Source organism: Excalfactoria chinensis, chromosome 29 (assembly GCF_039878825.1).
Source record: "Excalfactoria chinensis isolate bCotChi1 chromosome 29, bCotChi1.hap2, whole genome shotgun sequence".
In the NCBI taxonomy this organism is placed as follows: Eukaryota; Metazoa; Chordata; class Aves; order Galliformes; family Phasianidae; genus Excalfactoria; species Excalfactoria chinensis.
In genome coordinates this window covers 817225-840781 of record NC_092853.1, presented here as the reverse complement: position 1 = coordinate 840781, position 23557 = coordinate 817225, and the positions used below count along the sequence as shown (strand labels likewise).

The window sequence follows — 23557 nt, the reverse complement described above, 5'->3', positions numbered from 1 at the left end:
ACGCCCAGCACAGATCCACCTGGAGCAGCAAAACCAGCAGAGCTCCCCGAGAGAGAAATGCTTCCTCGGCAGCTCCTGCCTGTGCTGCACTGCCGCACCCAGACATGGGCCCTGCTCTCCCTTCTCAAGCCGTGGGCTGGGAGCTGCGTCCTTCCCAGGCAGCACAGCAACTGCTCAGCACACTGCAGACCGCTCCCCCAAACCATCCTCACAGTGCCTTACCTCCTGGCAGGCTCAGGGAAGGAGCAGCCGGCGACCTGAGCCCACAGGCCCAGCCCTGCACAGCCCTGCACCCAGCACTGTCATGGCGGCGCCCGGAGCTGCCGCACAGCATCCTGGGAGTGGTAGTTCCTGCGGGGCCTGCAGCTCCCAGCAGGCCCTGCAGCTCCCAGCAGGCCCAGGCGAGGGCAGAGGGGAGCGGTGCTGTCAGCCCGGAGCTCGCCCAGAGAGCCCAATGTTCGCAGCACTTCACACCAGGCACTTTGGACTCGGCTCTTTCTGTCCACGACGTCCCTGAGCTGCTCAGAAAGCACAACTGCGTCACCCTCGCTGCGCTGTGCAAAGGAGGCTGCAATTGCAGGCTCGGCTCTGACCTGGTCCAGCAATGCACTTCCTTGCAACTGCAGCACTGACACGCTTGCTTCTTGAAGTAGCAGTCGCCCACCGCTTTGCACACCTCTGTGCTCATGCAAATGGGCACGACCCCAGTCTTGCACTCCCCGCCTGCACACACACACACACACGCACACACACACACACGCACACGCACACGCACACGTACCACCTCGTCCTTGCACACCTTCCCTCATGCATGCACAGATCTCTGCAATGCGTGGACACACCTGTGCAGCTGCACCGGTTTGTTCACCCCTGCACACCCACATGTCTTCAACCCCAGCCTTGTCCACAACTACATGCACGCTCACTCGTGCATGAAGGCTTGCACAGCCTTGCTCACAGCCATGTGCATTCACACAGGTGTGCAAGAACAAACAGTACACCTGCAAACACCTTTTTGCACACATGAATGCACAGTGCACACCCTGACATTCGACCCCATCCTTGCACACATACACGTGAAAGAACATCCCTTCACACGCTGCTTATGCACATGCATCCACATGCTGGCAAACTCTCTGCACATCCACGTGCAAATACCATCCAGGAACGCTTTTGCATCTACACACATGTACAACCGCACACCTTTGAGCACTCCTGGGGACACACACGTGTGCCACCTCTTCCTCGCTTACCCACCGATGCATGTGCAACCCCACCCCTTTGCACACCCCTCTGCTCATACCAATGTGCGCAACCCCATCCTTGCACTCCGCACATGCATGCACACACGTTTACCACCCATCCCCGCACACACTCACACATGCACTCACACACTTTTGCTACCCCGCTCCTCCGCACACTCCTGTGTACACGCACTCCTGAAACTGGTTTTCCCATCCTGCAGCCAGCAGTTCTCCAACCTGAGGCTGCCTGGCTGTGAGAGGAACGTCTCAGTGGGAGCGTGGCTGTTCCTCCCCTCTGACAGGGCAGGTGTGGGACAGAAGAGGGAAGCAGAATGCGTCCACTTTTTCCTCGTTGCTCCTAGTTTCTGTCTTGTGCTGGGAAACAAGCAGAGTGACTGTGCCTCTCTGTGATGCTTAGCTCCGTACCTCTGCCATCATCTCTATACTCAGATGTTCCTCCACGTAATGCTCCACACTACGAACCTGCAGATCCCAAAGGAATCCTTGGCTGCTCTCACTCACCTGGAGGTTGCAGGGTGCTGGGCCTCCTGCCTGTACCTCCTTCCAGGTGTCATTTGCAAGACCCTGTATGTAAAAGTGATATGCAAAGTTTTCCTTTCCCAGACACCAGCTGTACCAGCACCTCAGTGTACCCCTTACGGGAGCTCCCGCTGGGACAAGGACAAATAGGCTGTAAACTATTCAACTCCCCACTCACTAGTGGAGAAGTTAGACATTTTAAGAAGGAACTGAAATCCTCGGATGAGGATCCTCTGAGAGTAGCAGAACAATTTGATCAATTTCTGGGGCTACATTTGTACTCGTGGATGGAACTGATGTCTATTCTGTTGTTTACTGGAGAAGCAAGAGGCATGGCATGATTAGGTGAGCAGCTACGCAAGAGTCGGAAAAGAATAACCCTCCAGGGCGTCCTGGAGTGGTACCAGCAGAGCAAAAATAGCCAGTGGAAGACCTCAACTGGGATGGTAATAATCCACAACAGCGGCAAAATAGGAAAGATCGGCGAGACATCATAATGGCTGGGATTAGGGAGGCAGTACCCAAGTCCCCGAATCTTACCAAGGCATTGAGCTCTCAGGACTCACACACACACATAGAATCATAGAATCATAGAATTACTCAGGTTGGAAAAGACCCTGAAGATCATCAAGTCCAACCGCAGCCTAACCAGTGACCTATCTCTTAAAATAACAACCACAAAACAATACCACAACAACAAACCTCTGCGAAATCATATCCCTGAGTACCACATCCAAACGGCTCTTAAACACATCCAGGGATGGCGATTCAACCACCTCCTTGGGGAGCCCATTCCAGTACCTAACCACCTTTCTGTAAAGAAGTTCTTTCTAACATCCAACCTAAACTTGCCCTGGTGCAACTTGAGGCCATTTCCCCTCATCCTGTAACTTGTCACTAGTGAGAAGAGACCTGCCCCACTCTCACTGTAAGAACCTTTCAGGTACTGGAAGACGGCAATAAGGTCTCCCTTCAGCCTCCTCTTCCTCAGACTAAACAGCCCCAGCTTCCTTTATCTCTCCTCATAGGGCTGATTCTCCAAGCCCTTAACGAGCCTCGTTGCCCTTCTCTGGACCTGCTCCAGTACCTCCATGTCCTTCTTGTCCTTCTTGTGTACCACCTCGTCCTTCCACGCCCTCCCACATGCATGCACAGATCTCTGCAGTGCATGGACACACTTGTGTAGCTGCACAAATTTGTTCACCCCTGCACACCTACATGTGTGCAACCCCCCCTTGCTCACAACTCCATGCACGCTCACTCATGCATGAAGACTTGCACAGCCTTGTCAACAGCCATACACACAAGTGTGCAAGAACAAACAGTACACCTGCAAACACCTTTATGCAAACGTGAATTCACAGTGCACACCCTGACATTCAACACCAGAAGAGAATTCAACACTCGAGAATGAAGAATGCACATCTGGCTTCAAGGAATGCAACTCTATCTCCAGAGATCCCCACCCTCTCAGTGTGCCATCTCACCTGGACGTGAGTGCCCCTCACAGCCAGCCAGAAAAGCAAGCAGAGGCTGAGACCAAGGAATCCCTCCCTGATGTGCAGCTCTCTGACAGCTTCCCTTACACAGAGTGCTGGCCGCAGCCGTGTGCATTATCACATGCACTTGTGTGGGCAGTTGGTGTCTAGACATGAAGGAGACTTGTTAAGTGCTCTGCTGACATGCAGGGACAGACAGAAAATTTCAAGGGGGAGCTGGAGTATGTATAGCAAGGATGTACGGACCTACAGTTAAGGATGTGGATTTGCATCTGAGTCCGTGCCTGCAGATGATACAAGCGCCATGCATTGTCACCCAATGGAAATGATCAAACAGTTGCTTTGGTACAGACTGTCTGTAGGGCTCAGGAAGTGTGGCCTTCCAAGGTACTTCAGGTGCCCTAAAGAACAGAGGCAAGCAGTGATGATTCCTTTCTCTCTTGATTCTAATACTTGTAGGTAGAGAGCTTGAGAAAGACTTTGGAGGCTCTCCTCAGCCTCTTCCTTTCCTCATACCTTTACAAAAGCAGACTGACAGAAAACAAGAAGACTGGACACGCATTTTGGTTTTGGTTATTTTTATTATTATTTTTTTTTTAATAATTTTGTTGTTGTTTTGGTGTTTTTGGTGTTTTTGATGTTTTTGGTGTTTTTGGTGTTGTTTTTTTTTTTAATCCAGTCCAATGTAATAAATTCTCAGTCATACAAGAGATGAATTTTTAAGGTCTCGCTGCTGTTGGACCACACTCCACTTGAACATCAAGTGGAGCAGGAGGTAGCCTTCATCCAGAAAGGTGGAATCTTGATGGGATGTTGCTGTCTTATGGAGAGGAATCTTGGCATCCCCCAGGCTGAGCCAACACACATGCACAGATTTCTGGATGGTGACCATAACTTTCTGCCACTGCTCCTGCTGCCTCATCATCAGTATCCAGCAGGAGATCACGAAGCTATGGAGGCACGGTGGTATCCAGGTCATCATCTGAAACTTCTTCCACCAGATTGGAAGGGACCAGTCCTCTTGTGCCGTCCGTCAGCTCTCCCAGAAACCAGCCATCCTCATCCATGTCTCCACAGATGTAAACGTATTTCCCAGCTGTCAGTGGAAGCTCATTTTCTGGGTCCTCATTAGGGCCATATAAAAGATCGCAGCTGTGATGAGCTAAGAATCTTGGTATTATTGGTGATGTTGGTCTGCGAGAATGAATGCTGCAGACTGCCATTGGTCACACTTTTGACTCCCCCAGCTTTTCCTGGGGGTTGGAGCATTCCTGGTCGGGACTTCTGTGCAGCCTCAGCTCTTTCCCGTTCTCCTGGAGCTGCACGCATTTCTCCTCCAGACGCTTGCCAAGCGCTCCAAGCTTGACCTCAGCCTGCTGGAGACTCTGCAGCTTCTGGCACGCTTCTGGAGAGCGTCCCTGTCTCAGCAGGTGGTTCTGGGCCTTCAGGGCCTGGCACTGCCTCTCCAGGTTGCTCAGGACTTGTTGGAGGCAGCTACACTGCTCCAGCAGCTTGCTGCTTATGCTGCGTGGGAACCCCAGGTCTTCCTTGGCCGTCTCATTCTCCTTTTCCAAATGCTGTTCCAGCTGCTGCTTGACTTTTGACTCCCCCAGCTTTTCCTGGGGGTTGGAGCATTCCTGGTCGGGACTTCTGTGCAGCCTCAGCTTTTTCCCGTTCTCCTGGAGCTGCACACATTTCTCCTCCAGACGCTTGCCGAGCGCTCCAAGCTTGACCTCAGCCTGCTGGAGACTCTGCAGCTCCTGGCACGCTTCTGGAGAGCATCCCTGTCTCAGCAGGTGGTTCTGGGCCTTCAGGGCCTGGCACTGCCTCTCCAGGTTGCTCAGGACTTGTTGGAGGCAGCTACACTGCTCCAGCAGCTTGCTGCTTGTGCTGCCTGGGAACCCCAGGTCTTCCTTGGCCGTCTCATTCTCCTTTTCCAAATGCTGTCCCTGCAGCTGGTTGACTTCCTCTGACTCCCCCAGCTTTTCCTGGGGGTTGGAGCATTCCTGGTCGGGACTTCTGTGCAGCCTCAGCTTTTTCCCGTTCTCCTGGAGCTGCACGCATTTCTCCTCCAGACGCTTGCCGAGCGCTCCAAGCTTGACCTCAACCTGCTGGAGACTCTGCAGCTTCTGGCACGCTTCTGGAGAGCGTCCCTGTCTCAGCAGGTGGTTCTGGGCCTTCAGGGCCTGGCACTGCCTCTCCAGGTTGCTCAGGACTTGATGGAGGCAGCTACACTGCTCCAGCAGCTTGCTGCTTGTGCTGCGTGGGAACCCCAGGTCTTCCTTGGCCGTCTCATTCTCCTTTTCCAAATGCTGTCCCAGCTGCTGCTTGACTTTTGACTCCCCCAGCTTTTCCTGGGGGTTGGAGCATTCCTGGTCGGGACTTCTGTGCAGCCTCAGCTTTTTCCCGTTCTCCTGGAGCTGCACACATTTCTCCTCCAGATGCTTGCCGAGCGCTCCAAGCTTGACCTCAGCCTGCTGGAGACTCTGCAGCTCCTGGCACGCTTCTGGAGAGCATCCCTGTCTCAGCAGGTGGTTCTGGGCCTTCAGGGCCTGGCACTGCCTCTCCAGGTTGCTCAGGACTTGTTGGAGGCAGCTACACTGCTCCAGCAGCTTGCTGCTTGTGCTGCGTGGGAACCCCAGGTCTTCCTTGGCCATCTCATTCTCCTTTTCCAAATGCTGTCCCTGCAGCTGGTTGACTTCCTCTGACTCCCCCAGCTTTTCCTGGGGGTTGGAGCATTCCTGGTCGGGACTTCTGTGCAGCCTCAGCTTTTTCCCGTTCTCCTGGAGCTGCACGCATTTCTCCTCCAGATGCTTGCCGAGCGCTCCAAGCTTGACCTCAACCTGCTGGAGACTCTGCAGCTTCTGGCACGCTTCTGGAGAGCGTCCCTGTCTCAGCAGGTGGTTCTGGGCCTTCAGGGCCTGGCACTGCCTCTCCAGGTTGCACAGGACTTGTTGGAGGCAGCTACACTGCTCCAGCAGCTTGCTGCTTGTGCTGCCTGGGAACCCCAGGTCTTCCTTGGCCGTCTCATTCTCCTTTTCCAAATGCTGTCCCTGCAGCTGGTTGACTTCCTCTGACTCCCCCAGCTTTTCCTGGGGGTTGGAGCATTCCTGGTCGGGACTTCTGTGCAGCCTCAGCTTTTTCCCGTTCTCCTGGAGCTGCACGCATTTCTCCTCCAGACGCTTGCCGAGCGCTCCAAGCTTGACCTCAACCTGCTGGAGACTCTGCAGCTTCTGGCACGCTTCTGGAGAGTGTCCCTGTCTCAGCAGGTGGTTTTGGGCCTTCAGGGCCTGGCACTGCCTCTCCAGGTTGCTCAGGACTTGTTGGAGGCAGCTACACTGCTCCAGCAGCTTGCTGCTTGTGCTGCGTGGGAACCCCAGGTCTTCCTTGGCCATCTCATTCTCCTTTTCCAAATGCTGTCCCTGCAGCTGGTTGACTTCCTCTGACTTCTCTGTGGCCTCTTCAGATGTGGTAGAGGCCTCCTTGAGCTGATGGACTCTTTCCCACAGCTGCTTGGTACAGAGGCTGAGCGTACGCGTCTTGTCCTTGAGCCACTCCACCTCCTCCTGCATCTGCTGAAAGCTTCTGCTCCTCAGCAGGCAGCTCTCCTCTTCAAGGAGGCTGCACTGTCTCTGCAGCTCCTTCAGCTTCCTCTGCAGATGGACGTTCTGCTCCTGCAGCTCCCTGCACTCAGGTGGGCAGGCCTCTTGTTGCTCTGCAGCCTGAACACCCACCTCTGCTACAGCCCGATGGCAGGCCCTGGCCCTGTTGCAGGAGGCGGGTGGCTGCCCCTCCCCGTGCTCCAGGATGTACTGCAGGAAGCGTCTTCTCTGCTCCTGCAGCTCACGCTGGAGGCGCAGGGCATGGGCTGCCTGCTCTCCGCGGGACTTCCAGCAGAGCTGCCGCTGGACTTCCTGCTGCATTCTGCGGTCCACTCTGCTGCTGCCGCTCTTCAGCAGCACCTCCGCCAGCTGCCGCTGCAGATGCCATGCGTGGTGGATGGTGTCATTGCGACGCTTCTGCAGCAGCTCCTGCATCTGGCGCAGTTGGGCCTCCTTCTCCTGCAGCAGTTGGCGGATCTCTGCTTTCCACTGCCTCAGGCTCTGCTCCCGCAGGCGCTGCAGCTTTGACACCCGTTCCTGCTCCCACTTGGAGAGCAGTCGGTCGGCCAGCAGCTGCCGCTCCCGCTCTGCCGCCTCCTGCCGCTCACGTCTCTCGCTGGCCCAGCGGCGTTGCAGCTCCTGGGAGCGGAGCTGCTCACCCTCCAGCTGGTCCTGCAGTGCCTCCAGCTCCTTCCTGTTCTCCTCCCGCCGCGCAGGGCAGGCGGGGGGCTGTGCTGGGCCCCAGCAAGGAGAGGGCCGGCTGCCCGGGTGCCCCAGGTCTTCCTTGGCTGTCTCTGGCACCTAGAACCAGAAAATCATAGAATAACAGAATGGTTTGTGTAGGAAGGGGCCTCCAAGACTCTCCCGTTCCAAGCCCTTGCCATGGGCAGGGACAGCTTCCACTAGGTCCGGATGCCCAAAGGTGCCTCCAGCTTGGCCTGGAGCACTGCCAGGGGTGTGGCAAGCACAGCCTCTCTGGGCAGCCTGTGCCAGCGCCTCTGCACCCTCACGGTGCCCCATCTTTCTTCCTTATATCTCATCCAGATCTCCCCTTTTCTACTTTCAGGGTGTTGTCCTTTGTTGTATCACCACCCTCCCTTACAACCGGTTCCTCTCCAGCTTTCCCCTGGTCTCCTTCAAGCACTGGAGGGCTGCTCTTTGGTGTCGCCAGAAATTCCCCTCCCCAGGCTGAACAATCCCCACTCTCTCAGTGTGTTATCTCACCTGGACGTGAGTGTTCTTCACAGCCGGTCGACTGGAGCCCTGCTCTGCACGGTGGCGGCACAGAGCTCCTTCTCTGTCCTGGGAGCAGGATGTTCCATGGCTTTCTGTGTGGGGGGACTTGCCCTCCCAGCTCCCCACGATGTACTGGTTGAAGAGCCTCCTCTCCAGCTCCAGCTGATGCTGGAGGTGGCGGATGCAGGCAGGCTGCTCACCATCCGTCTCCCAGCGCAGCTTGCTGAGGACGTCCTGCAGCTGGGCAGGGGCCTCCCTGCCGCACCTGGCGGGGTTCCTCAGCACCTTGGCCAGGTGCTGCTGCAGCTCCCGAGCCCGGCGCAGGGCCGCATCGCACTCACGCTGCAGCAGCTCCTTTGTTGCCTGCAGCTCGGCCTCCTTCCAGCGCAGCAGCTGCCGGGTCACCGTCGCCCGCTGCCGCTGCTCCCACTCCTTCAGCCGCTGCTCTTCCTGGACCTGCTGCTTCTCCCAGGCACAACGCAGCTGGTCGACCAGCAGCTGCCGCTCCCGCTCTGCCGCCTCCTGCAGCTCACATCTCTCAGCAGCCCAGCGGCGCTGCAGCTCCTGGCAGTGGAGCCGCTCGCCCTCCAGCTGGGCCTTCAGCACCTCCAGCTCCCAGCTGTTCTCCCGCTGCGCAGCGCAGGCCGGGGGTTGTACCGGGCCCCGGCGGGGAGAGGGCCGGCCGCACTTGGCTTGTCCCCGTCCCGCGCTGTCTCGCAGCATGGCCACGGGGATCTGAAAAGACCCTTGGCCTCCAAAAGCTGTGGCCAAAGGCCACCGACAGTCGCTCTCTTTTGTGGGGTCTGCAAGGACAGCTGCCCCCGACCCCGTAGCGCCCACTGCCTCTCGTCCCTGTCGCAAGGGTGTGCAGACAGTGAATGCCGTGGGGGTGCTGTGCCAGTGGCCTTCTGTGCTGTGTGCTGGCCCAGCTCATAATGGAGGGTGGGGCAGTGGCCTTCAGTGCTATTGGACAGTGCGACCCTGTGCCCCCAGCACATAATGGAGGGCGGGGCAGTGGCCTTCTGCGCTGTGGGGCAGTGCGGCCTTCTGGCCCAGCACCAAATGGAGGCTGGGGCACAGTGGCTTTAAGCGGTGTTGGGCGGAACCGCCTCCTACAGTGCTGGGCTGTACGGACCACCTTTCGTGGTGCTGGGATGCGTGGACTTCTCTGGCACTGGAGAAGAACAGCAGCGGGTCGTCCAGTTCACTGTGGTTTCCATTTAGATGGCAATAAAGGAAACATCTCACCATGCCTACGAGCTAGTTAAGTCTCATCTCGGTGTCCAGGAAGGTTATGGAACGGATAATCTCGGGAACCATCAGGGACCAATTAAAGGTCAGGCGGGGGATCAGGCCTAGTTAGTGTGGGTTTAGGAATGGTAGATCCTGCCTGACTAACCTGATTTCATTCTATGACAAGGTGACCCGCTTGGCGGATGAAGGTAAGGCTGTCAATGTGGTCTACCTGGACTTCAGTAAGGCCTTTGACACTGTCCCCCATAACATTCTTGTGGAGAAGCTGGCTGCCCGTGGTTTGGATGGGTGCACACTCTGCTGGGTGAAGCACTGGCTGGATGGCCAGGCCCAAAGAGTTGTGGTCAGTGGAGTGGAATCCAGTTGTCAGCGGATCACAAGTGGTGTCCCCCAGGGCTCGGTGCTGGGGCCGCTTCTGTTTAACATCTTCATTGATTATCTTGATTGAGGGGATTGTGTGCACCCTCAGTAAGTTTGCAGACAACACCAAGTTGAGAGGGAGTGTTGATCTACCTGAGGGGAGAAGGGCACTACAGAGGGACCCAGATAGACTCGATCGATGGGCCAAGTGTCGGGTCCTGCATTTTGGTCACAACAACCCCAGGCAACCCTACAGGCTTGGGGAGGTGTGGCTAGAAAGCTGCCTGATGGAAAGGGACCTTGGTGTGCTGATGGACCTTGGTCAGCTGAATATGAGCCAGCAGTGTGCCCAGGTGGCCAAGAGGGCCAATGGCATCCTGGCTTGTATCAAGAATGGTGTGGTGAGCAGGACCAGGGAGAACCTTCCTGCCCTGTACTCAGCATTGGTGAGGCCTCACCTTGAGTACTGTGTTCAGTTTGGGGCACCTCAGTACAAAAAGACATGGATGTACTGGAGCAGGTCCAGAGAAGGGCAACGAGGCTCGTGAAGGGCTTGGAGAATCAGCCCTACGAGGAGAGGCTAAGGAAGCTGGGGCTGTTTAGCATGAGGAAAAGGAGGCTGAGGGGAGAATTTATCGCTCTCTTCCAGTATCTGAAGGGTGCTTACAGTGAGAGCAGGGCAGGTCTCTTCTCACTGGTGGCAAGTGACAGGACGAGGGGAAATGGCCTCAAGTTGCGCCAGGGCAAGTTTAGGTTGGATATTAGGAAGAACTTCTTTACAGAAAGGGTAGTTAGGTACTGGAATAGGCTCCCCAGGGAGGTGGTTGAGTCACCATCCCTGGATGTGTTTAAGAGCCATTTGGATGTGATATTCAGGGATATGATTTAGCAAAGGGTTTTTAGAGATAGGCTACTGGTTAGGCTGCTGTTGGACTTGATGATCTTCAAGGTCTTTTCCAACCTGTGTAATTCTATGATTCTATATATACTTGGAATTACTGACTGCATTCCCCCAACATCAAATTCCCTTGTGGTACATATTGAACATCCCAATCTTTCTGCATCACCCAAGTGCACCCAGCTCCCTGGGCAAAATCAGTTCCATGGAGAGGTTTGCCATTTCCAGAGGCTGGAAGGACCCAAACAGCTTTTCCCAACACGTTCTTCACATGTACAACATGGACTTTATCTCCTTCTATAGTATGTAGGGGGCTGGATTGGGTAGGACCATCGCGATATACAGATCCTCTAGTATTGACCAACCAAGTGGCTTCTGCACAGTGCTTCAATGTTCCACCACCCGTTGTTTTCACCATAGTTTTCAATAACCCATTATATCGTTCAGTTTTACCAGAGCTGGTACATGGTAGGGGTTATGATAAATCCACTCAGTGCCATGATCTTTGGCCCAAGTATTTATAAGGGAATTTTCAAAATGTGTCCCTTTATCAGGCTCAGTTCTTTCTGGGGTGCCATGTCGTCACAGGACTTGTTTCTAAAGACCCAGTATGGTGTTTCAAGAGGTAGCATGGGGTACTGCATATGTTTCAAGTGGTTGCCACCACCATGGGAAGCACATAACGTTTACCACTGCAAGATCGTGGCAAGGTGATATAATCAACCTTCCACACCTCCCCATATTTATACTTTTGCCATCGCCCTTACAACCAGAGGGCTTGTTTAATTATGTCACATGTTTCACAGTCATAAATAACCTATGCAATAGCATCCATAGTTAAGTCCACCCTCAGTCTCTGGCCCACTTATATGTTGCGTCTCTTCCTTGATGGCCCAAGGTCTCATGGGCCCATCAAGCTAGAAATAGTTCACCCTTGTTCTGCCAGTCCAAGTCGATTTGAGCCACCTCAATTCTGGCAGCTCGATCTACCTGAGATTGTTTTGTTGTTCTTCACTAGCCTGACTCTAGGGCACTTCTGGTTAGTGAGGTAAAAGAGAAGTATTAATTCTATGATACAGGGTTGTCCCTTTGCCTGGGATTCCTTTCCAGGTTTTGTCTTTGCAGATTTAGAAAAAAGCTAATTAATAGGCTAATGACGTCATAACCGAGCAGTACTAATACATTAAAAGAGCTATTAAAAGATCTATTCCCGTAGATTCTAGCATTGATTACATCTAATCCTGATTAATTCACATTAGATCTATTACTAAAATAGAAAAGTAAACAACAACAAGAAACAAAACAAAACAAAACAAAAAAAACACACATCCTAGGTAATGCTAAAATTTGCCTAAATTTCTAATTCTTGAGACTGCACTGGTAACACTGAAAATCACACAATATGTCAAATCATCACTAATATTATCTATAACACAAGTTACAAAGCAATACCACTCTTTAAGAGGCACACAATTCCAGTTACTATAAAGGCTGGATGCTATTTTCCGCCTTGAGATGAGGCCGAACATATCATGCTGGAACCCACGTAGGGCCAGTCCCTGTGGAAATACAAGTATATCCACAACTTCCAAGTTACCAGTGGTAAAGGACCTTCCCAAAGTCCTGTGGCCATATTCCAAACATTAACCATTGGCCACTCCTTGAGCATTGGGGAGGCCCCACAATGATGATCCATGAGCTGTATCTGTATGGTCATGTTTCAAAAGATTCAGTACAAGCAAAGCCTTACATAAACTTTCTTGAGGTGTGTCTCCCATATTGCCCCTTTTTTTGTTTACTAAGAATGGATTTCAATGTTTGATGAGTGTGCTCAGTGATAGCATGTCCCATGGGAGAATGAGCAATGCCTGTAACATGTTTAAGCCCTCATTCTTGGAGGAAACTTTGAGTGGCCGGTCCATCCTTGTCTTTAACAAAGTTATGTGCTCACACCGAGCAGCTCCCTGCAGGTCGCATATCACCAGACAAGCGAGCTGAGACGCAGCTTGCCACTGTCCCTCCAATATGGCGTCTTTAGTAACACCAGACCAACACAAAGATGGAGGATCGCTATGTGGGGCAGGGAAGCAGCATAGGCAGGGGCTGTAAAGACATCGGCGGAGCGCTCGGAGAGACCAATGCCTCCTTCATACGCAGTTCCAAGTCCTGCAGCTTCTCAGTTAATGTTTTACTATCTTCCTCTAACACTTTCCCATTCCCACCATCATCCAAGTTGCTTTCGCTCTCAGTAGCTTCTTGCTGTTCTACCTTATACTCTTTCAAACTATTTATAACCTCCCGCCATGGCTTCATCAGTTTCTTTACTGTCTTATCATCATCAACTGCTAACTTCCATAAACAGTCCCAGAAATTCCTCCAGTCATCCACCTCAATATACGATTCGTCATTGTTAAATCACCCTTTGCAGCCCCAAAGGCTCTAAGCCCTGGTACATGCTTAAGCCTTTTAATTCCCCTCTTTTCTAAAAAGTGTTGTGAAAGACTTAGGGCTCCCTCTCTTTCCATGGTGCACTGCAGCTCCATGTCCCTCCACCTGCAGTACCCAAATTGGAGATCCTGTGGACGCATCCTCCACTTGCCCTCCGGATCATGCAGACCCCTCCCAGTCAGTCTAGGTGCCTCTGCCCCCTGATGTGTCTTTCAGTGCTCTTTGTCTGATTCACACTTTGTGAACATGCTGACCTTCAATCCTGGGTCCCTATTTGGGCAACACTTGCTGCGGAGTTCCCAGAGTTTGGTCCCGGAATCTAGTCAGTTCACTAGACCAGACGGGCAGGAAGTGATGACATGACTCAATATGAGCACATCAGAAGCTTCAACGCTACTGCCCGAAAAGCCATACTTTTACAGCAGACAGACGAGGGCGTTCAAAAATCACACACACTAATTGGAGAAAAGCTACCGCAATAACAACCCTAAAGCCCCCCTTCAAAGCCATGAGCCATTCATTCTTTTCCTACAGGTGTCCTTGGTTCTCATGCTGTTTATCTGCTCTGTGAAGTCCTTATCTTGAACCACAGCTGCTGCTCTGTAAAATTCTTCTTGGATTAACACAGCCCCAGAGTCCTTGCATGGAAGGCCTTTCAGAGAAGAGATTCATTCAGAAAAGAGTAATCCATCACTCAGGTGCCAAGAAATCACAAAACTGTAGGCTGATCCATGAACAAGCTGTGTCACCAAAGCGTATTTCTGCTTCCCAGTGACAAACACCTGTCATGGTTTTGCAATTTTGTAATTTTGCTATCAGTATTCCACATCATAACATCATGATAAAGCATGGATAATTTTGACAAATGTGCTGCTCACAGAAGAAGACTGAATGTCCCAGGGAACATCATGGTCAGTCATATGACAAGGACTCTATATAATCTCACTTCAGTGCTGGACTCGCTCTCTTGGATCCCACCAGCCAGGGGGGAGCCGTGTGGGAGCCTTACAGCCGTTTCGCCTAGTTACAGTAGGCCTCTCGGTTTCGGGACTCACTCTCTCTTATTTTACTTGATTTGTCAGCCTTAATTCCAATTATATTGTATTATATTGTGTTATTCTGTATTCCAATATAGTATTTAGTAAATAAGTGTGCCTCCTTAGATCGTTGTCACTGTATTTATTTTCCTTTTCCCTTTTTCCCTTTTCCTTTTGGGATAGCAGCCCTGCAAGCCATCTATACCCCTGTCATGGGTGCAGGTAGATTTTAGGTTAACCCATGACAGTCTGCAACAGAAGGAGCTTCCGCAGAGCAGAGGGAAAGCAGGTAAGTACAGGAGGAGAGGAAAAAAAACTGAGTTTTCTGACTCTTCATGCAACTAAACACAACGTGTGACAAAATCAGGGGGGAAATGAGCAATTAAACTGATTTTTCAGGGAGTAAAATCAGAAAACCTGCTTCATGCTATTTTATTTAATTTTGGGGGGAAACCCTGCTCAGTGGTTCTGAGAATATGGAGATGCAAGGAGCAAAACAGTGAGAATGCTTCTGGGGGGAAACTAAAAGGAAGGCAGAGACAGATGACCAGTGCCACAGGACAGGAATTATTGGATGCAGTTGAAAAGCAAATCATCCCAGCTCACGGCTGGGCTGCTGCCTCCTGTTGCTGGGGATCTCCACTCCTCCCAGCTGCTCATTCACTCCCCACACATTTTCCCTTGGAGCTGTGTGTTCCTCCAACCCTCAGGACCCTGATGAGCCTCTCCTGCACCAGACCAGGCCCCTGTTCCCTGGGATGGAGGAAGCAGCGCTCCTCAATACTGCAGTCATTATCTCCTTCCAGCTTGTTGGGGGTCAGGGAGCCTTCAGAAAAGCTGGCAAGCTCCTGCTGGCTTCACTAGCTCACCAAAAGCACTCTCCACTTCCTCACTACCTGCAAACTGCATTCCATGCACAGCAGCTTAAGTTGAGCCCAGCAAGCATGAAGGCCCTTCTGCAGGAGGTCTCAGACAGACCTGCCCAAGGCCAAAGCAAAAACCTTCAAGCTCAAAAGGGATCACCTGCAAGGCAAGCACGCACTGGAGAGCGCTTCGATATCTCTGTGCTGTGGGGATGAGCTGCTTGGGCACCCTGTGGGTTTGCACTGCCTTCTGCTCCCACCACCTCCTGAAACTTGGAGCGGTGCATTTAGGAAGAGCAAGCTTTGTAATTTTATTGGAGACGGCCAAGGCTTGGTGTCTCACAGCTGCTCTGAGCAACTGATTAAAGCATTCAGGAAGAGCAGTAAAACCGATATGTAGCACAGCTAGGGAGGATGGTAGGGTTGTGTGGGAGAAATGCCTTCGCCAGAAGCAAGCAGTGGGCTGGAGAGGGCACCAAAACCAAGCCCTGCTTGCACCTTTCCCTCTCCTCATTCCACATGCTGACATTTATTTTAAGAGCAAAAACAAGACTACAGTGAAGAAAGCTCCAGAACAGCTCAGCTACTTTATTCACCCCCTTCCCTTTCCACCACAGAAGATTCTCAGAAAACCTCCAAGAGCAATGTTACTGCTCTCCTGATCCATCTCTCAGACTCATCAGTGCACTCGGAAATGACTGAGAGCAACACATGCACACAGACACGCAGCAGATCCCTACACAGCTGCTTCTCCATTAGGAGATGGCATCAAAAAGCAGCTGGTGGGAAGAGCAGAAGTGGAAAGCGGGCATGGTGAGAGAAGTGCTTTGGGCAGCACGAAAGGCCATCTGAAGCTCCTGGGTTAAGTCCCTTCTGCAGAGGGTGTCGGCGATACCGTTTCCTTTGCAAACTCTTCCTGCGTGGGGAGAAGCATTGGTCTCCCTCATCCCTGGGCTCTCCAGCATCCCGAGGGTCTCTCTGCTGGGGGTTTTCCCATGAGAAATGAGGCACCAGCCCTGAGAGAAAGTCTTCCTGCAGGAGACGTACTCCCAGGAGCTACCTGTCCTGTGGACTGCAATGTTTAATGAGGACTGAGCTCTGCATGAAGGTCTTCTGGGAGTGTGAGGAGCTCTCTGCTCGGCACAAAGCCCTTCTCACACTCAAGGCTTCCTGCCATGTGAACTCACTGCTGCAAACATTCTGGTACCACAGCAGATGGGAGGGAGAGAAAAGACAAGTTCCCAGGCATCTCCCTGCATGCAGGCTGGGACGAAATGTTCCACCAGACAGAAGCTATGGTCTCTCTCCTGTGTGCATACGCTAGTGCAGCTTCAATTCAGAACACCTTTTGAAGCTCTTCCCACACTCAGGACACTCACAGGATCTCTTTTTCATGTGGATGCTCTGATGCAGCGTCAGCTCAGAACACCTTTTAAAGCTCTTCCCACATTCAGGACACTTATATGGTTTCTCTCCTGTATGGACGCGTTGGTGGCGCTTCAAAGCAGAACTCCTTTTGAAGCTCTTCGCACACGCAGGACACTTATAGGGTCGCTCTCCTGTGTGGATGCGCTGGTGCGTCTTCAATTCAGAACGCCTTTTGAAGCTCTTCCCACACTCAGGACACTGAAAGGGTTTCTCTCCTGTATGGACGCGTTGGTGGCGCTTCAAATCAGAACTGCTTTTGAAGCTCTTCTCACACTCAGGACAATGAAAGGGTCTGTCTCCTGAGTGGACATCCTGGTGCAATTTCAATTCATAACTGCTTTTGAAGCTCTTCTCACACTCAGAGCACTGATATGGTCTCACATCTGTGTGGACACGCTGGTGCATCTTCAATTCATAGCTGCTTTTGAAGCTCTTCCCACACTCAGGACATTGAAATGGTTTCTCTCCTGTGTGGATGCGCTGGTGAATGGTGAGGTAGGTTCTCCATTTGAAGCTCTTCCCACACTCAGGACATTGAAATGGTTTCTCTCCTGTGTGGATGCGCTGGTGAATGGTGAGGTGGGTTCTCCATTTGAAGCTCTTCCCACAGTCAGAGCACTTGCAGGGTCTCTCTCCTGCGTGGAAATGCTGGAGTTTTGTGAGGGTCCCTCTGCTTCTGCAGTTCTTCCCACACTCGGTACACTTACATGGTCTCTCTCCTGTGTGGATCTGCTTGTGCATCTTCAATACCCACCTCCTTTTGAAGCTCTTCCCACACTCAGGACACTGAAAGGGTTTCTCTGCTGTATGGACGCGCTGGTGGCGCTTCAAATCAGAACTGCTTTTGAAGCTCTTCTCACACTCAGAGCACTTATATGGTCTCACATCTGTGTGGGTGCGCTGGTGGCGCTTCAATTCAGAGCTGCTTTTGAAGCTCTTCCCACACTCAGTGCACTTAAATGGTCTCTCTCCTGTGTGGACGCGATGGTGGATGGTGAGGCTGGAACTGTTTTTGAAGCTCTTCCCACACTCAAGGCACTTATATGGTCGCTCTCCTGTGTGGACACGTTGGTGTCTTTTGAGTTTAGAACTACCTGTCAAGCTCTCCCCATGCTCAGGGCACTTGTACAGTCTCTCTCTGCTGTGGATACGCTGGTGGGAAGTGAGGCTCCCACTGTCCGTGAAATTCTTTCCACAATCAGAGCACTCGAATGCTCTCTCTCCTGTGTACATGCACTGCTGCCCAGTGGGGTGGAGACTCCATTTCATGCTCTCTGCAGAATCACAGAAATCGTAACGCCTCTTTGCTGAGTGCGTGCACTGGTGGCTAGTGATGCTGGAATCCATTTTAAAGCTTTTCTCACACTCAGTGCACGGATTCTGCTTTTTCATCCAGCACACATCCTTGCTCCTGGTTTCCTCAGGCTGCTTTGGACCTATGGTGAAGTCCACTGGGTTCCTCAATGTCATTCCCAGACGCTTTCCCAGGGGCTCATTGATGTGCTCACCCTGACCTTGCTGCAGGCCTTCCTGGGCATCCCTTCTGATTTCTTCCACAGAGATGTGACCCCGCTGTATTTCTGCTACGCAACTTCTCTGCAGAACCTCCTTTGTATTTTCGATCCCATCAGCTGCTGGATGACAGAGGAAAGGCAGCAGTAGCACACGGTGCCCCAAAATAAAACACAGGCAGAGAAGGCTCTTACAGCCCCAACATTCCCCTTCCCTCCACCACCTCACCTGGGATGAGGTCTCCTGGCACGGCCTCAGGGCTACGCACATCTGGGATCCAGGGCTCTTCCCCTGCTTCAAGCAGGGAGATCAACACGGGCTTGGGGGCTGGAAGTGGAGCTTCAGGGAGAGAAACAGGGAACAAGAGAGCATTTCCCTCATGCTGGCACAGTGCCTGTTCAACAGCTCCACTCTGTGTCCCTCCCCATGGAGAAACCACCATTTGGGCCTGAATGACACCGCGCCTACGGCTTCCCTTGGAGCAAAGAATGCTTTGACATCTCTGAACATTGTGAAGGGATATTTGTTCTTTCAAATTAACTTGACAACAGCTTATTTATATTCTTAAAATCTACCACTGGTCAAGGCATCAAAATGTTGATGGCAGTTGCATGGAAAATCCTCAGTTCCATAGCAGTAACCAGGGAGTCATCTGTGAGCTGGAGCTGGTGGCACCATGCAACACACAACACAAGGACTGGTTTTCTCCCCCTGGCTGATGCCTGCTTGCCAGCACTGACTCTGCGGCTTTGATCAGAGTGTTGTGCATACTAATCCCTTCTGAAACTCATGCTTCTCAGTATCTCCTTTCTTGCTGGCACTGTGGTGTTAGTCAATATGTAGCTGCATGGCAGTTATTCAAGGCCTGGCTTGCAGAGGCTCATTCTGCACAGCCAAAGGTGCCCTAACGAGGAGGAAAGGAAAACAATCACTCACCCAGCGAGGCCACGCACTGGTACGTCTCCAGCATCACGTCCCGGTAGAGCGCTCGCTGCGCAGGGTCCAGCAGCGCCCACTCCTCCCTGCTGAAATACACGGCCACCTCCGCAAAGCTCACGGGCTCCTGCAAGCAAAGAGGCTCCTTGTTGGGAACAGCCAAGGCCCAGGCAAGCAGCCTGCACAGGACACAACCTCCCATCCCAGCTGCATCTCTGTCCCCAGCACACACATACGCTGGCTGAGGGCACCTCCCTCTCCCCCTGCATTCACATCCCTGGCCCCTTGGCCTCTCCTGCCTGCTTCCCCACCCTCTACCTCAGCTGGATGTGCTGCGGCCATTTGCTGCTCTCCTGCAGCCTGCGATGATCACGGCTGGAAGGCAGAAGTTGAACTGGAGCCTGCAGGGAGAAGAGAAACGGCGGGAGAGCTGTGAAGGAATGCAGCAGTCCCAGTCCCAGCTCAGCCCTTCTGCAGGGCACTGCCTGGCCTTGCAGAGGAAGACAATGAGCTGCAGCACTGGAAACAGTCTGGCTCAAAGAGATGAACCGTCACAAAGCTGTCTCAAACTGGGAGGCTGAAACAACTGGTAGCTGACACTTAGTTCAACAGCTGAGACTGAGCTGGGGACATACGACAAAGCACGGCAAGGAGGCAGTCATCTTACCCCAAAACAGAGCAGTCCAAGTGCCCAAGTGCACAGCAGCGGGCTGCACCACAGGACCTGCCCTCCAGCAGGGCTGTCTCTGCAGCTCACACCTGCACAGAGATCCCTTGCAGCTTGACATCAAGACTCCTTCTCAGTACAGATCCTCCGTAAGACACCCGTGGTTACTTTGGAGCTTTCATGTGTTCTCTGAGGTTCTGTCTTAGAGGGAACGTGCACGTATGATTCCTTCCACACAACGCCTTGACCAGGCTTGGTACTAGGAGAGGATCCAGCCACATCCTAGCTCCTTACCTCTGTGGTCTGAAGACATGAGAAAGAAAGGGGAACTACTCTGAGCCTCGTGACTCAATGGGAGGGCCTCCTGTAGGTGTGTGTGTAACCCTACCCTCCATGCAGTAAATAACCAAGTGTATCCAGCCACCTCCGATCCTGTTGTGTCACTGTTAAATCACTGCAGCATATCCGTATTATATCAACAAATATAGTCCTGCTTCTCCCCTAGGAGTGTATGCTGTGTTTGGATCCACCTGTGACCAACGGGCAAAGTCTGCAGGATGGCAAGAAGGGAAATAAACCGATGACAAGAGACATGAAGCGCATCCCAAATTCTTCTGTGAATGTTCTCGTGGCAACTGCTGTAGTTGAGCAGCAAGCAGAGGTCACTGGGGGCAGTAAAAGGACGCAAAAGGGGAAAGGAGTTATCAGCATCGTGTCAGGTTTGTAAGTGACATATGAAGCAAAGGAGAACTGCAACGGTCCTCCCAGAATCAAAAGCGACTGATATTCCACAATATTTCTGCTGCGCTACGCAGTGGAAGTTGTGCAGGTAATGCTTATTCACACAATAAACAAAGACCTCCCTGAGTCACCTACAATCCTTTAGGCCGCACATCTTCCACCTCTATGGTTTGGCTCCAAACAGATGTGAAATTGCACACACGGCACTAATTAAAGGCACTGCCTCTACACAGTTAAGGCAAACAGAGGCAGCAGAATGACTGCTTACTGTCTACCTTAGCTGCAGTTAAGGAAACTGAACAGTGATACACGAGGAATGGGAAAGGGGAGTTTTATTGGAGGTCTGAGTGGTGAAGGAAGTTGAGGACATACAACAAGGACAGCCTGTGCCAACTGGGGGATCTTTTGATTGACTGCAAGCACACCTAAAGGGGACGGCTACCCAGGAAAGAGCTGCAGAAATACTGTTAGAAAATGGTACGGCCATCCAGCCATTCAGCAGGAGGTGCAGAACAGCACCTGGTTCATGGCAGAACACCGTGAATGCAGCCCCCAACACTCAAACACTGTGAGCCTCAGCGCAGATGGCAGCTGCCAGCAGAGCAGCCTGCTGGAGCATCGACCTCTACAGATCAGTGAGGGGAACACCTGGTGGCAAATGGATTCAATCCTCTGGCAGATGTCTGTATATCCTCTCAGGAGTGCAAGTAGCCTTGGGCTTGCTGAAATCAACCAATCCCTCAAAAAAGGGTTGGGAAAATACTTTCTGAAGGCGACTGATAATATTTCTCAAAACCACCTACTGCTGATGTTACCTACAAGTGATGATGGCTCACATTCCTGGGGTAAGGAAGTGCAAAACGGCGAGGAGTCAGCTGGATGGTACACACTTCTCAAATCAATAGGACGGCTTACTTAAACACGTAAATAAATCAACAAAACATCCAACCATACGGAGATTATTTTTCCACCTCCTGAGAAGAGAGAGTATCTGACACCACTGCAGCCAAACCAGCCTATGACAGTCACAACCACCAGCAGCTGATGCTGTGCTGGTAATTTTAACTGAACCATGAAGGCAACTCATCGAATAGTAGCAGTGCTTAAACAGAACAATTATGGCAGTAAACAACCACGTGGTTACAACAGCCTTGTTAAGCCGCTGTTAGAGCACTCCAGGATACCTGCATGATATCAATAAACACATTCCTCCCTCTCTCTTCAGCTGAGCACGCAGACTGCGCTCACTGCCAGGGGACGCTCTCAGCAGCGCGTGCCCTTTGCAGAAGGCAGCCTGGGCTGTGCCTTACTGACCTGCTGCTGCTCGGCCGTGTTCTCAACGCGAGCTCCACTCAGCCCACAGGCTGCCAGCTTCTCATCGCCTGTTCCAGAGCCCAGTGCCGGAGCTGCTGCAGAAGCTGAACGCGCTCAGAGCGCACAGCTGTGCGCTCAAGGCATCTGCAGCTGCCGGGACAAGAAAAGCCTTGCAAGGGGTTTGCACAACCCCAGCTGAGCCATTAGGCAAGCACTCAGCTAACAAAAGGTGACGCCATTTCAAGGGTCGCCAGAGGCATATGTTGCCCGTATGGTCCCCGAAGGGAAGCTGGGGACTGCTGGGGAGGAGGAGCAGGGGGAGTGCAAATTCCCTCTTTTAGGCTTCGCATTAAGACACTCCAAAGGAGGCATCGTGGAGTTTAGAGCTTCCATCAATCCACGCGTGCAGAGCTGCAGAGCGAGGCCGTCTCGTGTCTCCCGTGGTCCAGAGGAAGAACTGCAGCCCCAGCTGCGCTGCGTTACAGAGATCCAACTGGGCAGCAGAGCACGCTGCCCTCCTCTGCTCCCTTCCTCACCGTCCCAGCTCCAATCCCTTCCCGTGGCCCTCGGAGCCCAGCCCGGGCTGCAGAAACCGCTCCCCTGCTGGCAGCCCGTTTGGGCCAGCAAACCTGCTGCGCTGGGTGGGAGCTGGAGCCGGGACCAGGGTCCCGCCTCGGGTACGGCAGTGCCGGTTCCGCCCCGTCCGCTGCCGCTCCCCGCTCCTCTCCCGGCGCTGCTGGCAGGGGGCACGAAGCGTGCGCTGCTCTGCACGAGCCACGAAGGGCACCTACCTTGGGTGCGGAGCAGGCTGCTCCCAGCTCTGGTGCAGGTAGCCAGGCTCCTCGGAGTCGCGGAGAGCAGAGGATGCCGAGTGCCCTCAGCCCGGAGCTGGCCGCAGGACGGCCTTGGTGCACCTCCTGCCACCGCGGTGCTGCCCGGATGCCTTCCAGCCAGGCTCTCGCCTCTTCCGCACAGGCTCATGTGCCGGGCAGGAATTCCCACAGCGAGCACGCCCCGAGCCGGCTGCCAGGCGCTCGGCAGTTTCACGGCTCGTTCTCATGGCACATCTGCATCCGGGGAAGGGGGGGGGGGGGGGGGCGATGGGGGCTGTGTTTTGTTACGCTAATGAAGCGTCGCTTTCTGCCGGCTCTCTTTGCTTCCTTCGATGGGGACATTCGCACACCCTTGTGGTCAGGCATCCCGACCTTGCTGTCCTGCCGTTCCTTTCATTCCTCTCATCCACGAGCAAAACAGCGCTGGGCGCTGAGGGGAGTCTATACTCCGCCTGGGTCTCAATTTGAACAAAGGATCGGTTCTGCATTGATACAATTCTTATCTCTTGTATACATTCCTGTCATTCTCGGCTGCGCAGGTTATTGCTGGGGCCTGGGCTGTTGTTGGGAAGAAAGTCAGCAGTCTTTTCTGTTATTCTTTGGTTATTTTCTAGCAGCTGACATGCCCCGGCAATGTGTAGTTTGCAGTGCCGGCAGCTTCTTAGTTTCCCTGCTTTACAACACGATTTACATTTTACAACGCTGTTTACATTCCAGGACACCTGAGGAAGCACCACTGAGTTTTGATTTGACTAACAAACTTAATCCCCCCTTTTCTATTTTATCCTGATTTTGTTCCGCAAATCGTTTTACTGCTTCTTTAGCCCTTTGGAGGATAGATTCATCCTCTTCCTTGCTATTGCTGTGTTCATACTGTTTTCTTACTGACGTTAAATGGGCTGTTTCTAACCGTCCCTTAACAATAGCAATAAGTGTATTGAACAGAAATGGTCCAAAAGTGAGTCTTAGGATGAATAAAACAAGAGGTCCTGCTAAAGTGGACAGCAAGGTAGTCAGCCAGGGAGAACAGTTAAACATTGATTCATACCAGCTTTGTTGCATCTCTCTCCTTTCTCTGTTTTTCTAGTCCCTCTCGTAGTTTGGTCATTGTGCCTCTTACAACCCCAGTATGGTCAGCATATACA

The 23557-nt window shown here is 52.6% G+C and overlaps 1 protein-coding gene across 1 annotated transcript; it reads right to left on the bottom strand.

Moving 5' to 3' along the window:
• Positions 1-15507: 15507 nt before the first annotated feature.
• On the bottom strand, positions 15508-22592 carry LOC140263342 (uncharacterized). The gene is made up of 5 exons (XM_072358220.1): positions 22371-22592; positions 19176-19258; positions 18858-18984; positions 18150-18260; positions 15508-18043 (listed from the first exon to the last, which is right to left on the bottom strand). Exons 2-5 carry the CDS (start codon positions 19197-19199, stop codon positions 16302-16304), a joined length of 2004 nt encoding a protein of 667 aa, XP_072214321.1. The 5' UTR covers positions 19200-19258; positions 22371-22592; the 3' UTR covers positions 15508-16301.
• Positions 22593-23557: the final 965 nt, after the last annotated feature.